The following is a 16147-nucleotide window of genomic DNA, read 5'->3' as shown; positions in this document are numbered from 1 at the left end:
GGTCGGGCTCATCCCTGCAGACCCCCAGAGCACGCAGCACATATACAGACAACCTGTCCCGAACTTCATGCTTGCTGATAAAGGCGGTAGGTATCCCTACCAATTTTCCAAGTTTGATTGCAAAGGAACAAACTACCAAACTAGATAACTGGTTTCATTCCAGTTCTTTAAATGACTCAACGCCATACAAAATTAAAACAAGACCCTTATCTTTGGGATCAGTCCCTGCTGGATCAGCAAAGGCTCCTCTTCTTTGAGGCCGTCAATGAAGAATCGTTGAAGACATTTCAGCAACAGCGCAACATGTTGAAATTCATTTTTCTCCAGTTGCTGAGTATTAGACCACACAAAGTTAAAACCTTACAATGAAAATTATTAAGGGAGTGGATCCTAAAAGTTCTCAGCACAAAGAAATTTTTTTTTAGGTTTTAAGTAATCTCTATTCCCGACATGGGGCTCGAACTCATGACCCCTTGCTTTTCTGCCTCAGCCAGCCAGGTGCCCTTCATCACAAGGAAATTTTCTATTTTGTATCTATGAGATGACAGATGTTAAATAAACTTGTTGTGGTCATCATTTCCCAATACGTGTCAGTCACAGCACTATATCATACCCCTTGAAGTTATAGCACTAAGGGTCAATTATACCCCCAATAAAACTTGGGGGGTGGGGAAGCATTCAGAATAATCACACATTGGTATTCTCCCTCCCCCACACACACACAATCAACTTTACTTGCCTTATTTATGGATCTGTCAAGATAATAGAATACAAGATGATTGTATTTTTGAGGAACGCGGCTTTCTCTCTGTTGAAAATACTCTTTTATTTTCTGAAATCCTTTATCATGGAAAGCATCCATAATAAGTGATTGAAGCTGGAAAGTTGAATAGTTGGCAAATTATTTCCCCCCCAAGAATATTTGTTTCATAGTCCTATTTCTATCAATAATTCAGTGTGGAATTAATAGAGGATAAGTGTAGTTCTATCTTGAACAGTATATCATTTAGCCAATCATTGCAAGCGGTCTTAAGCCAACAAGCTCAAAACCTGGTTTGTGGACCACCAGCAGCATGGCCATCACCAGGGGACTGATTAGGAATCAGAAACACCGGAAGGGGGGGGGAGGGCTTCACCAAATTGCATGCTAAGTTGGAGAGCCACTGACTTAGAACTACACTTCAAGTCCAGATATCTGTGGGAGAAGAGACTTTTTCCTTATTAAGGTTAGAAATTCTAAGACCCTAAAAACGCAAATTATGAGGAACACAAATGACAGAATTTGAAGAAAATGAATTTCACAATCACAGGTTGTTGACTAAGTATGTGAATGGTCATAAAGAGTGAAATTTTTTCCACCTGAACATCAGCCAAGACCTACTTCTAAATACAAGCATTTGAACAGACCCTTAAGTATCTGTACTCTGAAGATAGGATTTTTTTCCATTTTTATAAAATTTTATTCTCAAAGGTTAAATTACCAATATACAATTTTTTAAAGATTTTATTTGACAGAGAAAGAGAGATCACAAGTAGGCAGAGTGGCAGGCAGAGAGAGAGGGGGAGAAGCAGGTTCCCTGCTGAGCAGAGAGCCCTATGCAATGTGGGACTCGATCCCAGGATCCTGAGATCATGACCTGAGCCAAAGGCAGAGGCTTAACCCGCTGACCCACCCAGGCTCCCCTACAATATTATTTTAGTAAGGAGTTATTTTACTATATACAGCTCCGAATTCCGCATATTCTTAGTACTGATTTAAAAGGAAAGATACCATTTGAAATTAAACATGTGAACAGAATATTTTTACGTGAAACTTTTGTGCCCAGAGTGTTCCACTGATGTTCTCACATAATCCTTACCACCACCCTGAAAGGACAGATTCTTTATCTGGGGAGATTGAAAGGCTGGGAAAGGTTAAGAACTTTCATGAGATTGCCCAGCTGCGATTTACACTCAGACTCTCAGATGCTCAAGCCTCTGCCTGCTTGAGACTCCACTTGGCTTCTGTGCACTCAGAATAATTCCAAACCCTTTGCCTTGGTCTTCAAGGTTCTGCAGGATTTGATCTGTCAACTTCTTCTGCCTGACTTCCCTACTAATAAGTCAAAAACAAAAATAACAACAAAGTTAAATTACATTAAATTTTTTTAACTCAAATTCTGCCTTCCCTCAGGGCCTTTGCACTGACTGTTCTATGCCTAGACTGCTTCTTCCTGCCACTTTCTACCTGGCTGGCTCCTTATCACCCTGTGATCTCAGCTTCATTATCACCTTTTTAGGTCAGTCTTCCAGGACTAACTCAAGTAAGGCAAGTGCCTCTGCTCTCCACTCTCCAGGATGATCTCCTCTTTCTTTCCTTCCTACACCTTTCCTTTGGTCAGTGACCTATTTCTTTGGCTTTCCACCAAGCTGTAAGCTCCATGTGGGGAGGAATTGTATGTTTTGTTCAATACTGTTTACCTAGAATACTACCTGGCCCAAGATAGTTCAGACTAAGATATTGGTAGGGTAGTCGAAGGTATGGTAATGAACTGAATATGAGACTAGGGAAGAGGAAGGAACAAAGATTTCTCTCTGCCTCTGGCTTGAGCAACTGAGAACTTTTGTGCTGATAGCCAGCAATCACAGAACTAGGAAGAGGGCACGCACAAGCGCGCGCATGCGTGCGCGTGCACACACACACACACTCACACACACCCCGCTCTCTCCCTCCCCACCCAGCAAAAAATAAACTTGATCTTTACATAGAAAGCGTTGGGGGCAAGTCCACTCCTAGGGTCTTCCTTCACAGACTGCAAAGGACCTTCCTCTACCTGTGTACAAAAAGATTGTTTTTAAAAATGCCTCCAAGAAATGAAGCTCAAGTTTTAAAAATTAAAGTAATGAAGCATCATAGGGTCATTCCGAACAAGAACTTTGTTGACTTGTGCCACTGATTATAGGTCTAAGTAACATACTACTTAGAAATAATTGAACTTTCTTCGGTATTAGAACAACTACAGACTATCACAAATAGCAAAGCAAACATCGTTGTCATCACCGTCACACAAAATAGACAAACTCTGTAGTGACAGCTATAAAATAGAAAGCTTTGGTTAAATGAACCATTTTTAGAATGAGAGCTTATAAAATGAAGTTTTGGAAAGTGTGTTTCAAGCCCAGTCGTGAGATGGAGCTCTAGGTTGCTTTTGGACTTCAGTGAATTTTAAACACTCCTCCAGGACTTTAACCGCAACTGCCAGGATCAAATATTAACAACAGCCACAAGAGAATTCACAAGACATTTAACTTGTCTTGTGATCGTTATGATGAGGGAGCAGGAGGCTGGCTGAGGGGGGAGCAAGGGCTGGCGCCTTGCACCCCCTCTCCACCCACTCCCCTTAGTAATATGTATGACATTCCTCAGGCACCCCTGACTGCCCTAAAAGAACAAATGGTTATATTGCAGAAATCACAGTCCTGTAAGGCAGGAGTCTCCCTTTATTTGCAAATGTCCTTGAGATTTACAAACAAAGAAGTTACCTTATCAATAGCCCAGTTTCCAAGGACACATAACTCAGTTTCTCAAGCCCTAATGCCACCCTCCCCTCCATAAGAAACCAAAGGAGGCGGAGGTAAAAAGAAAAGTAAATAAAGTTAAATTTCTTCTAAACCTAAGTCTCACTAACAAGGACGCCTGATAGCAGGAATGTCACATTCCACCAGGAGACTCCCAATTTTCTTTATGTTAGTGCCTCATTAGAGGGAAAGTGGCCTTGGCTTGATAGTAACCAGGCCTTCAATATCCTGATAGTATTCTTTGTCCCAATAGCCCTCCTGAACAGCCCTTTGTCCTCACCTACCCAACTCCTGAGTATATAACCAGCCACTCCTCACAGGCCCAGGGCAGCCGCATCTCTGCCTGCCCACGGGTCCTGTCCCCGTGCTCTAATAAACCACCTTTTTGCACCAGAGACGTCTTAAGAATTCTTTCTTTAGCCGTCGGCTCCGAACCTCACCCCACTGAACCTCACCTAGGTTCGAGAACTTCATCAGTTACACCTTTTCCTCAAGAGTAATCCCTGGGTCTGCCCCTTGGTTTTCACAACACATTATGCTACATTAATTAACAGCATCTCATCTGCTCACTTCACTCCAACAATTATTTAAAAGTATAATACACAAAAAAATAAACTTCAAATATCTCCTAAAGATATGGTTTTTGTTTTTTAATCTAGCTTGGGCTCACAGTCCTACTTCTATATGGACTTGAAAAGATCCTTGAATGTCAGCACGTGTTACAATATTATTTACAAATATGAAAAGTTGGGTCAAAGACCCAAATGCAGACTTAACTATTTTTTTCACCAGCAGTGATTCCAGTTAAACGAATGTTAGAAGTGGGACCACTGGTGGGACCGCGGACCTTTTAGGGACCTTGATCTACGGCGCGGGTAGCCCGAGTCCCCGCTTGGTCCCTACACTTGGGACCGCAGGTCTGAGCCCAGATGGGTTAATGTCACTGCACGGTCTACGCAGTAGCAGGGGCTGGGGAAACGCGGCCGCAAATTGAGAAGAATGATTTGTTGGCCTCTAAACATTAATTCTCCAGTTTCCTCTTCCATGGGCAAGGGACCAGAGGTTTCTATCCTGGCTGGTTCCCTCGCTGAAAGCTCCGGATAAACTCTAAGCAAACCTAAGGGGGTGGAAGGGGTCAAGGGTCCGCAGCCCCCATCTCCCCTCCAGCTCTTCCGCCGGCGTCAGGGCACGGTAGCAGGTGCCGGGTCCCGGGGGAACACGCCAGCCTCTGCACCCAGAGCCCGACGGACCACACATCCGTGCGCCCCCCGTCCTGAACCGCAGAGAAAGGGCTCAGACTGAACCCCGATCCTCCCAGCCCCACTCACCGCCTGCATCCCGAGGCTCCCGGCCCAGAGCGCGCCTCCCTCGGGCGCCGCGCTCAGCCTGGTGCAGTTCTGCGGCCCGAAACCGCGGCGAGCCGGGCTCCCCCACGGCGAGGGCCCGGGGAGCCTCGGGGCTTTGAGCTCCAGACCTCGCCGGGACGCTAACCACTTACCCCGCACCTGAAATGTACCCCGCCCTTATATGAGACGCAAGATACCCTCGCGAGTGATGAGCATTCGTGGTCGGGCCACCTGGGCGCGCACGCACACCTGGAAGCGGTTCCTCCGAGGCTGTGAACACCGTCGCGGAAACACTCTTCCTTTGCGGAGCTCCAAACCGACAGATATTCCCTCTGTGGAAGCCGCAGTTTTCTCTCCGCCTTCAGCTGCCGGCTGAGCTGTTTTTGGTCTCTGGATACTGATAGAGACAAAAACTGGAGTTTCCCCAATAGGAAGCAGATTTGCACCTGAAATTGTGAGAATATTCCTGACTTCACAAAAGAAGGGCTGCCCCACACCCCAATAACATGGTCTTCTCTGTCAAAACCAAAACCAAACAAAACGGGGTGGGGGGAGGGGGAGCAAACAAATAATTTCATCCACTCGCCTTTCCTACCTACTTCATTTAACCCAGCTGGAGTGTGTGCTAATGACCAGGTTTTCGCCCTTAAGTAGCCTGTTTATGTGGACACGGTGGCAAAATAAATTGGACTGCGGTTTTTTGGTTTTTGTTTTTTTTTTAAGCAAACAAATATGGGGCACCTGGGTGACTCAGTGGGTTGAACCTCTGCCTGCGGCTCAGGTCATGATCCCAGAGTCCTGGGATCAAGCCCCATATCGGGCTCTCTGCTCAGCCTGCTTTCCCCCCCTTTCTCTCTCTGCCTTCCTCTCTGCCTACTTGTGATCTCTGGTCAAATAAATAAATGAAACCTTTTTTTTTTTTAAACACCACTAAGATCTAAACTTTCCTTGTGTAAAAATCAATTTGTGTTATGATTACCAACTATGGGTATTTCATGTCAAGACATTTACAGAACATACCTGTTTGCATCAAATTAAGACCTAACCGATCCAGAATCTCTGCTAGTCAACCCAGGTCAGCACACACACCTGACTTCCGTTCAAAATGGTACTAATTTCAAAGATCATGATGTCTGTTTCCTGGGCAATACCATGTAAATATACTTACCTTAATTTCCTGATTTTTCACCCAAGCCTTGCAAATGCAAAGGCTTCTGCCTTTGCTTTTTAATTAATGAGCTTTTACTGTATCAAAATAGTAATGAAGGAAGAGCCAGCTATGAATATAAAGTTGTTCTGAATCAAAGAAAATACTAGCACAGGAAAAAAATAAATGGAAGGATAGTAACAATAATCAAAATACAGTTTAAGTGCATTTGACTTTACAAAATCAAATAATATAATGAGAATACAATAAAATATAATAAAATTACAGTTTGCTTAATAATAGGCAAAAACTTGATAATCAATTATTTACAGAATTGGGGGGGGAACATATCCTTCCAAACTATAGGGTTGTTAATGCATTCAAACTTTCTGGAGAAATGTAAGACAACATTATAGAAAACACAACTATTTTTTATTTTTATTTTAAAAATTTCACTTTTTAATTTTTTTTTAGGGAGGCTCCACACCCAACCTGTGGCTTGAACTCATGACCCTGAGATCTAGACCTGAGCTGAGACTGAATCAGATGCTCAACCAACAAAGCCACCCAGGCAGCCCCTCCCCACCGTAAGCTTATTTTACTAAAACGTTTTACTGAGACATAATTTTAGAGCAATTTGGAACTAAGATTTTAATTCTTCTGAAACTAATAATGGGAGAGACTCAATGACATTTCTTTAGAGACTAGAATCCATTTAGAAAAAAAAGGTATATAATTAATTTGTTTGGGTTTAACATTAAAAATTGTTGTGTTTTACATTTTTTAAAAGATTTTAGGGGCGCCTGGGTGGCTCAGTGGGTTAAAGCCTGCCTTCAGCTCGGGTCATGTTCTCAGGGTCCTGGGATAGAGCCCCACATCCGGCTCTCTGCTCATCCGGGAACCTGCTTCCCTCTCTCTCTCTCTCTCTCTCTCTCTCTCTGCCTGCTTCTCTGTCTACTTGCCATCTCTGTCAAATAAATAAAATCTTTGCCTGCTTCTCTGTCTATTTGCCATCTCTGCTCGCTTCGGCAGCACATATACTAAAAAAGATTTTATTTATTTATTTGACAGAGATCACAAGCAGGCAGAAAGGCAGGCAGAGCGAGAGAGGGGAAGCAGGCTCCCTGCTGTGTAGATAGAGGGATGTGGGGCTCAATCCCAGGACTCGGGGATCTTGACCTGAGTGAAAGGCAGAGGCTTTAACCCACTGAGCCACCCAGGCACCCCTGTATTTAGATTTTTGAAGGTAAAGACTCAAAGACTCTCTAGGAACATTCCGAGATTATAGAGACAAGAAAGATTCTAATAATTTTTACAATAAGACCCAAAATTAAAATTAACATCTATGCAGTCTCAGAGGTGATTTTTAAATATTTTTGAAGTTATGTTAAAGCATTTTAGAGTATATATTATTTTAACCTATCACAATTAATGGCATATGTATTTGTCAAAGAAAGGTGTGAATAGTTTTAACATTTGGAAGACAAACAGAATAAAAAAAAAAAACAGTTGAAGGACAGGAGTCGCCAGACCTTCGACACTCAGTTAATATGACGAAAATCTGCTAACAAAACTCCTGGGGTGAGAGAGGACACGCTCTTCGCTTCCTCCCCATCCTCGTGGCAACTACGGGAGAGTGATTTTAATCAGAAACCCTGACCTACACAATCTTTCAAAAAAAGGGAACTTGGGGGAGGAGAGGCTGGGGGATGACCAAGTCCTTTTTTTCGCGTGGACTTTCGCCTCTGGTTGGGAGGAACATCCAGCTTGAAACTAGAAAAAGAAGAAAAATCGTGAAACTGCCCAAATATGGCATTTTCTGTCACCGGAGTTCTCCGCTGCCCACGCTGGTAGCTCTGAAAAGCATCTCAGTATTGGACCGACTTTCCTAACAAACCTGACTGTGCCCTTGGCGGGGGAGGTGAGAGGACCGCGAGCGCGGACAATTCATTACCGCAGGTTGCGGGCTTAAGGGGCACCTGCTTTTTCCGCCTTTGGCCAAAGGAAGAGACAGGTCTGGCAGGAGGCGCTGGCCGGGGCGCGCTCCCGGCCGGGTCCCACGCAACAGCGGTCCGCGCGCCCGGAGGGTGCTGGACGACTCCCAGGTCCAGCGCACGCCGGGCTTCGGGGTTTGGAGGGAAATAGGTCCCACCCAGCATCCCCTCTAACAGTGACTGGCCTTCAGGAGCCGCTCTTTTCTGGATACGGCTGGGAACAGACGCGTGCCGCCTGCAGAGCAAAGGCACGAGAACAAATTCCGGGAAAACACTTCCCTCGCCGCTCAGAGTGGCTACAGAGAGATTTAAGTCATGTCAAACGATCTCTTTTATTGGACGCCTCTAGGTACCGGAAAACCCCTAATAAGTCGGTCCCGGGGGATCCATAGCGTCCTGCGCCCCCTCACGTGGCTGGCTCCTCCAGGCTCCAGAAAACCTCCGCAGATGGAATGGGGGTATTTCCACGACAACACAGCAATAAAGACGATCTTTAAAACGTTGTTTCCAGTGGATGGCTGCTGAGAAATCACGGAGTCCCAATCCCCTGTTTAAGCAGATAAGGAAACTGATGCCCAGAGAGAACTGAGACGAGGTGGGGCGGAGAGAAAGAGAGAGAGAGAGAGAGAGCGCTGAATGTCCTGCTTATGAGCGCTGGGCCCGAAGAGCCCCCCCACCCCTACTCCTCCCCTCCCCGTCCGGATACCCGTAGCTCATCTCACCCCTCCTTCTCCAGGTTCACTTTCAGGGACTGTTGTTGTCTCACTGGGCCACTTCCCTTGGGCAGCCCCTCCGGAGAACAGGTGCACCTAGACCCGCGAGCTCACCGGGACGTTTGGCATTCCTTCGGACGCCAGTCCACCAGCCCCCAGGAGAAAAGCACAGACTCCCCGACACTCACAACAGCTGTGACAAAGCCGGAGAGCAGAAGTCCAAAGCCAGTGGGCGCGGGCGCAGTTACCCAGACTTGGGCGCGCGACGGCCAGGGTCTTACAAACAGTGCCTAGGAATTGTATCGGCTGGAAAGCCTCTGTCGCAAAAACCTTCCATCGAAACACAACCCCAAACCCCAGAGGCGAGGAGAGGTTAGGGGGAAAAAAAATTTTTTTTTCTACTTAAATGCGACATTTCACCTCCCCACCCCCATCCTCGCCCCCGGACATCTTGGTCAGTTTCCCCGAGAGCTCAGGTCAACCTCCCCCTCCGTTCCTAGGTCTCTATCCCGGCGGGGGTGACCCTCCCCGCCGGTGCAGGGAGGGTGGGAGCTGGCAAGGAGAGGGGAAAGGCGGAGCCTGGAGGGGTGTGTGTGTCAATATAAACGTGCGGGCAGCTGGCCGGAGCCGACGCCGCAGTTTCCAGCGCCATGGCTGAGAACAGAGCTCGTAACCCTCCTCCACCACTTCTGGATTTCTAAATAAATTCTCTCTCTCTGTCTCTCTGTGTGTCTTTGTCTCTCCATCTCCATCCAATAAGACGGAAAACATCACCTTGCCCATCCAGGTTTTTTTCTTCTGTCTTTCAGGATCGTTGGCGGGGAGCGCAGCAAGGTGCGGGCAGATGCTGGCGGAAGTGGGGCAGAAGGCGGACTGCGTGTGCCCTTACGGGATGAAGCTCAGTTGGGACATCAACGATCCGCAGATGCCTCAGGTGCGTGAAACCCGGTGCCCGCGCGCACGTGGCTCTGTCCATCCAAAAAAGGGCTGATGGCGTTCAAGTTCTTGCAGAAAGTGAGGAGAGATCTCCTCTCCAACTGCCACCTCCCTGAGAGTCCTCAGTTGTTAGACGCCACAAGACGCAGAGTTGGGATTAGTGATGTGTCTTCTCCTTGCCCATGTCTGAAACACACCAATTGTCTGGAGAACTGTCAATTAGGCTTCAAGTTCTCTGGTGAGAACTTGGACACCTGTCGCTTGCTTTCCTTTATCCAAGCTGGAAACTAGGTGATTCTCTCATCCATTCTTTGAAATCTATGAGAAGGGTACAGCGAATGTAGACATCATTGCTTCTTAATCACCAAAACTGTAAGAGGACTATAAATCACCGTGGCCCGAATCTTAAATAGCGGGGCTGAGGTGACTGATGCAGACGCCAGTGGCTGCCCTGGATGACATGCTAACCAGACCAGGTGACAAGGGAGCCTCTGGAATCTGGACTTTGACCCTAACTTCTGATCTTACTTCTCTCATGACAAGGAGATCACCTCCTTTTAGGGTGATTTTATTTTTGTTTTGTTTTAATGGAGCAAAGTAAGGTAGAGCCGAGTCCGGGAATGAGCTGGACAGTTATGCTTGGTCATACTGGTTTAGGGCAGAAACTGAGGAGTGACTTTGAAGTCCTGGGTGTAGGTAGAAGGTGAGAGAAGTGCCTTCCCACACATTTGCAAAGGTGACTTCCAGCAATGTTTGGAACTGGGAAAGAGACTACCACATGCCATATATATTAATCAGAAAATAGCAAGTCATTAGCAAGGTCATGTAGCCTCTCAAAGAGATCAGCAATTTTTTTAAATGTACATATGTTTAGTAATCTGTTCTATTTGTTTTAAAGTCTGCTACTTCCATCATCCATTTGTGGGAAGGTAGACCATAGCACAGCAAGAACATCTCATTCTCACTGACTTCCCTCCAGAAAATCTTCATAATAGTCTAATCTTGCATTTTAGGAAAGAGCCACTTCCAAATAATGGAAAGACGGCTCCTCTTTTGTGCGTTTTTCTAGACTTCCTGAGCAAATGTGAATTACTTTTCCTTCATGAAACTTCATAAGAGGTTCTTAAGCAGAGAATGTGTGTAATATCTCAAAAGTGCAGGTACACTGGGAAATAGAAGTGGAGAAACAGGATCCTAGCCTCGCTCCGGCTGACTGAAGAAGAAAAAGCTAAACTGGTTGTATGACCTTGAGATAGTTCCCGAATATGCCTTCGTTTCAGGCTAAGATGACCTGTCATCTAGTGGTGGAACTAGATAACAATCTCAAGCTATCAGCCAGATTTTCTGTCATGTTCAGGGTGTGCATTTTTGTCTGCATGTGCCGACACTTTAGAACAAAAACAACCCAATCCTTGAGTCCTCCATTTTTTGCTTTGACTGAAAAATATGGTCTCAGTGGCTTCATTTTCAGTGTCGCTGCCTTAGTAGCTGTTATGAGACATGAGGGATGGGGGATTCTCTACCCTTACAGGGGGACACTGATGAAATATTCTCTTCTGGGAAATTATCTATTTTACCAAGATCCTTGGATTGAAATGCTCACTTTATAAACAGTTTGCATTTAGTCTACACTTAGAGTTAATAGTACATCATTAAATATTTCATTTGTGACTTTCCTTAAGTCAATGTATTAATTGATGGCAATTACAGTATTTCTGAGAAAAGGTAAATGATGCCTCTTGGTAATAAATGATTTCAACCATATCCCTGTGGTTTGGGAAACAAAATTACCCATTTACCTATTTTTGTTAGAATGCATAATACTAATGAGGTATTCAAGTCTGAATTGTCCAACTGAGAATAATTTTGCTTTGCCAATGTTTGATTGAATGCCCTTGGGGTGGTGGGAGAGAGAAGGTTGTAAACAGCTTGTTAAGTAGTGATAATACTCTTCTGAGCCTTTATCATATCAGGAAAGCCAGTGGCACCTGGCTGTCACAGATCTGTCTGAATCCCAGTTATGCCACTCTAGAAAGTTCTGTCTCTAACTTCCACTTCCTCATCTATGAAATAAGAGTATGGACGCCCATCATGAAAGGTTGTCGTGGGGATCATAGATACTCCATAATGTGGCTTTGCGGGCCATACTGTCTCAGCGCCTTTAAAAGCCCAATTCTGTCATAGATGGAAAATAGCCCTAGCCAATATGCAGACAGATGTGCACGCCCATTTCCCAATACAACTGTGTTTATGGGTCTTGAAATTTGAATTTTAGATTAATTTCCATGTGTCATGAAATCAAATTCTTCGGATTTGCCCCCAAGCATTAAAAATTATAAAAGTCATTCTTAGCTTGTGAATCATACTAAGACAGGCTGGATTGGGCCCTGGATTCCTAGGGCTGACCCCTGAGCTAGAGAGTACTGGCTAAATATTAAGTGTTTCATAAAGGGCAATTTTATATTAAACTTCTATACAAAAGAGACACTGCGGTATAGATAACGCATATCATGGGCAGGACCACCAATGGTGGATGCTGAAGCAGTGCTGTGTGTTTTAGATAAAACTATTTCGGCCATGCGGCTCTTTGTTGAGAAGAGCAAAAATCCACATTGCTCTTGGATGAGGTCCAGGACTTTGCCGGTTCCATCCCATGCTTGGGTTGACCTTGATGGCTAAGTCCTTCATCGCGGTGCTCCTATAACCTGGGAGAGCTAATTTGGGAGGAGCAAGGAAAGCTGTGTTTATCTCTGTCGTGTTGCTCTGGGTATCACTGCTGATGCAACCAACAGGTTTGAGGTAGAGGCAAGAGATTTAGAAGGAAAAGCACTGGACCAAAACGGAGATATTTACAGACTGAATCGCATTTCAGCAATAGGGCATTATAATCACTTTTTAGCCTGGCACTTTGATGCTTCACTTGAAAACATTTTCACTTCCAAATTAACATTGAAATGTACCCTGAAGTGGTCTCCCATGATGGTAGAACAGGCCCAGGAGTCAAACTGGTAGGACTCAAATCCTAGAACCAGGTCTTACCAGCTCTGGACCTTGGACAAGTCGGTTAACCTCTCTGACCTCTGTGTTCTGCTGGATTAACTTACCCATTACAGTAAGCACAAGGTGCCCGGCTTGGGCTTCACCCGCTCGCCCTGTACTTCCAGGAGCCTGCGCACTTCGACCGCTTCTGCGAGTGGCCCGACGGCTACGTGCGCTTCATCTACCGCAGCGACGAGAAGAAGGCGCAGCGCCACCTGAGCGGCTGGGCCATGCGCAACACCAACAACCACAACGGCCACATCCTCAAGAAGTCGTGCCTAGGCGTGGTGGTGTGCGCTCGGGCCTGCGCCCTGCCCGACGGCTCCCGCCTGCAGCTGCGGCCCGCCATCTGCGACAAGGCGCGCCTGAAGCAGCAGAGTGAGGCGGGGACCCCGTGGGGTGGCCTAGTGGCCTCGAGTTCCCGGTGCCCAAGGAATGTTCCCTTTCCTCCTTCACAAGCACCTGGGGTCCGAGTTACTAATATTTCTCTCCCGCTGGCTTGGCAGAGAAGGCGTGTCCCAACTGTCACTCCGCCTTGGAGCTGATTCCCTGTCGAGGGCACAGCGGATACCCCGTAACCAACTTCTGGCGACTTGATGGCAACGCGATATTTTTCCAGGTAGGTGGGGGGACATCACAGTCTGTGGTGGGTATTTTCACCATACCACGGGGGACCAGACCACCTGCCATGTGCCTTAGGAAGCCCGGACTAACCCAAATAGAGTTTCGTGGTCTGACATCGGGGCTGGGGCTCCCGGAGCCTTACCCAGATCTGAGGAATGAGCTCTGCCTCTGTGTGTTCTGTAAGGGCAGCAGAGAGTGAGCCAAATTTTAGTGAATATGGGGAAAAGATTGTTAGGTGATCTTTTAGGATTTCTATTATCTGTGCTGTTTTATGAGTTCAGTAATTTTTTCTCTGTCATTTTAGAAAAACAAAAAACAACCTGAGATCTTGGGAGAGACAATCAGTTTTTGACAAACGCTGCCAGCTTCCTTCAGCAGAATAGGTTTATAAAGTATATAAATAAGTTTATAAATAAATAAATAAACAAGATTTATTTCCTTATTAACGCAGGCCAAGGGAGTGCATGATCACCCAAGACCAGAAAGCAAATCAGAGACGGAAGCTAGAAGAAGTGCCATCAAGAGACAAATGGCCTCTTTTTACCAATCCCAGAGAAAGAGAATTCGAGAACCAGAGGTAATGGGGAGCTACGATGACACTGTGGTCTCTGTTCATTTTCATCACAAAATACATCGCTAATTATGTAAAATACAAATGTCATAAATCAATTAGGTTTTATTTTATGTGAAAATTATATCTCCCACAAAATGTCACTGAAGCCACATTTTGGATAGAGTTCCTAATTTCTTCTTCTTAAAAAAAAAAGCAAACTATCTCTGTAGTCAGTGAGATGGTGAGGATGTGTGCCAACAGCCTGAGACAAGGACAGGTACTGGGTTTTAATAAAGAGAGAAACTTGTGCGTACCAGCAGTGCACTAACAGTGCCTTCTTGAGACCATCCTTTGCATTATTTACACAGAACAAATAAAACCTCTTGGGGCAACTTGCTCTGGTTTCAGCCAAAGCACACCAAGCTGGCTATGATAGTCCAAGGATAAGAGAAACTGTGTTGGGGTGCTTTCTATGTGCCAGGCACCTGAGGGCTAAGAGCTTCAAATATGAAACGGTCACAAAAGCCACAAGAGAAGGTGGTTGTTACTGAAAGTTTTACAATTAGGAATCTGAGGTTCAGAGAGGTTAAGTAACTCGTTCCATTACTAAGGGACAGAGTCAGGATTTGAACCCAGTTCTGGGTCAGGCTCCTGTGACTCCGTTATTATGAATACAGGATGAGAAACACAGAGCCCTCTGCCACTCAGACCCACCCTGCCTGGCGACCATGAACTCTCTTCGTTCAGCAGTATGGAATTCATACCTGAGCAAGCTCAAGTTCAACCCTTGGGTCCTATGCCCTAATCACATACCTGAGCAGTTGCAGGGCTCACAACACACAACTGGCCCATTGGAAATTTGTTTTTATTTTGTTGGTTGCCTACTGTTACAGATGAGGGCACCCATGTAATTTACATTTTAATTTATAAATTTATATATATATGTATATACATATATATATATTTTTTAGGCTGCAGAGAATCAAGACAACAGTGGACATTTCAACAACATGCCTCCCTTGGAAAGTCCAGAAGAGTCTGATGTAATTGCTGACACTGGCCCTGGCTTCCCTATTCCAGGGCAGCCTTGCTTTTCCTTCCCCAGCTCCGAGGCTTACAAAGCTACCTGTGACCTAGCCACCTTCCAAGGAGACGTAATGCCACCCTTTCAGAAATATCCAAATCCAAGAATTTTTTTGCCTGGGCCACCTTGCAGCTATGGATTGGCAGGTCCTAGTTACAAAAATTCAAGCCCACATCCTGCCCATTATCCAAATTCCAGCAGCATCTCTAATGACACAGACTGGGTTCATCTGAATGCACTGCGATATAATGTCAATTCCTACAGCAGCTTTGAGAGAAGCTTTGATTTCACCAGTAAACAACACGGCTGGAAAGCAGCTCTTGGAGCACCTGGCCTTGGGGAGAGGCCCGACCATGGACAGCTCCAGGCTGTGGCCACTCACCCATATTATAACTCAGAGCTTCCATGCAGGTACCTCTCCACTCCCCCGGCAGGTGCTCCAGCCCTACAGACCGTGATCACCACCACCACCAAAGTGTCCTACCAGGCCTACCAGCCCCCTGCTCTGAGATACTGCGACAGCATACAGGAAGGGAAGAGCCCTTCAGGGTGTAACTATGCTTCTGAAAACATCCCCCTGCCCATCTACCCGGAAAGCTTGGACTTCCCAGCCTCAGTAGCCAGGGCAGCCTCACCAGCAGGATCACTTCCTTTGACTATTCCAGGCGACTGCAGAGCCATCGGACCCACTCTGGCCTTTCCCCAAGAGCCCACTCCCTCCAGGACAGATGGAGCGGAGACTTGGGATGTGTATCCATCGAGGTTGGGATCTGCGATCAGTTATTCAGATGGGGCTAGTCCATTCTTTAGCTATGACAGTGAGGACTTTTGAACAATAGTCTTGGACACAGTGTAATAGTGGTGTCCATGCGTGTAGTGAAATGTGGACTAGAAGCCATCTCTTGTTTGAGCTGGGAAGTTGATCTAGCAGACATATGTAATAAGAACAATGCTGGTCAGCTGAGAAAATTTTGGGTTGGAAATCTTTAGATAGTATAGGGAAATTTTGGCACAGCGTTTTAAAACCTACCCCTACAGGGGTACCTGGGTGCCTGAGTCAATTAAACCTCCAATATGATTTTGGCTCAGGTCAGGATCTCGGGGTTGGGAGATCAAGCCCCATGCCAGCCTCTATAACCCGGCGCACAGTCTG

General features: G+C 45.9%; 2 protein-coding genes across 2 annotated transcripts in view; one reads left to right on the top strand and one right to left on the bottom strand.

The window, feature by feature from the left end:
• Nucleotides 1–9410, bottom strand: part of SYCP2L (synaptonemal complex protein 2 like) — a 110317-nt gene extending 100907 nt beyond the window's left edge. The window contains exons 1-7 of the mRNA XM_044251038.1: nucleotides 9366–9410; nucleotides 8873–9048; nucleotides 7949–8280; nucleotides 5154–5350; nucleotides 4887–5063; nucleotides 740–877; nucleotides 211–330 (exon numbers count right to left, since the gene is read on the bottom strand). Of these exons, the coding sequence (XP_044106973.1) occupies nucleotides 211–330; nucleotides 740–877; nucleotides 4887–5063; nucleotides 5154–5350; nucleotides 7949–8280; nucleotides 8873–9048; nucleotides 9366–9410 (1185 nt within the window). The remainder of the gene's footprint in view (nucleotides 1–210; nucleotides 331–739; nucleotides 878–4886; nucleotides 5064–5153; nucleotides 5351–7948; nucleotides 8281–8872; nucleotides 9049–9365) is intronic.
• Nucleotides 9409–15826, top strand: GCM2 (glial cells missing transcription factor 2). Its single transcript, XM_044250914.1, has 6 exons — nucleotides 9409–9427; nucleotides 9568–9692; nucleotides 12859–13111; nucleotides 13240–13352; nucleotides 13809–13934; nucleotides 14882–15826. The coding sequence occupies exons 1-6, from the start codon at nucleotides 9409–9411 to the stop codon at nucleotides 15824–15826; spliced, it is 1581 nt and encodes a 526-aa protein (XP_044106849.1).
• Nucleotides 15827–16147: the final 321 nt, after the last annotated feature.

Source organism: Neovison vison, chromosome 1, assembly GCF_020171115.1.
Source record: "Neovison vison isolate M4711 chromosome 1, ASM_NN_V1, whole genome shotgun sequence".
Taxonomy (NCBI): domain Eukaryota; kingdom Metazoa; phylum Chordata; class Mammalia; order Carnivora; family Mustelidae; genus Neogale; species Neogale vison.
The sequence above is the reverse complement of the archived record's forward strand: the minus strand, read 5'-3'. Positions and strand labels throughout refer to the sequence as shown.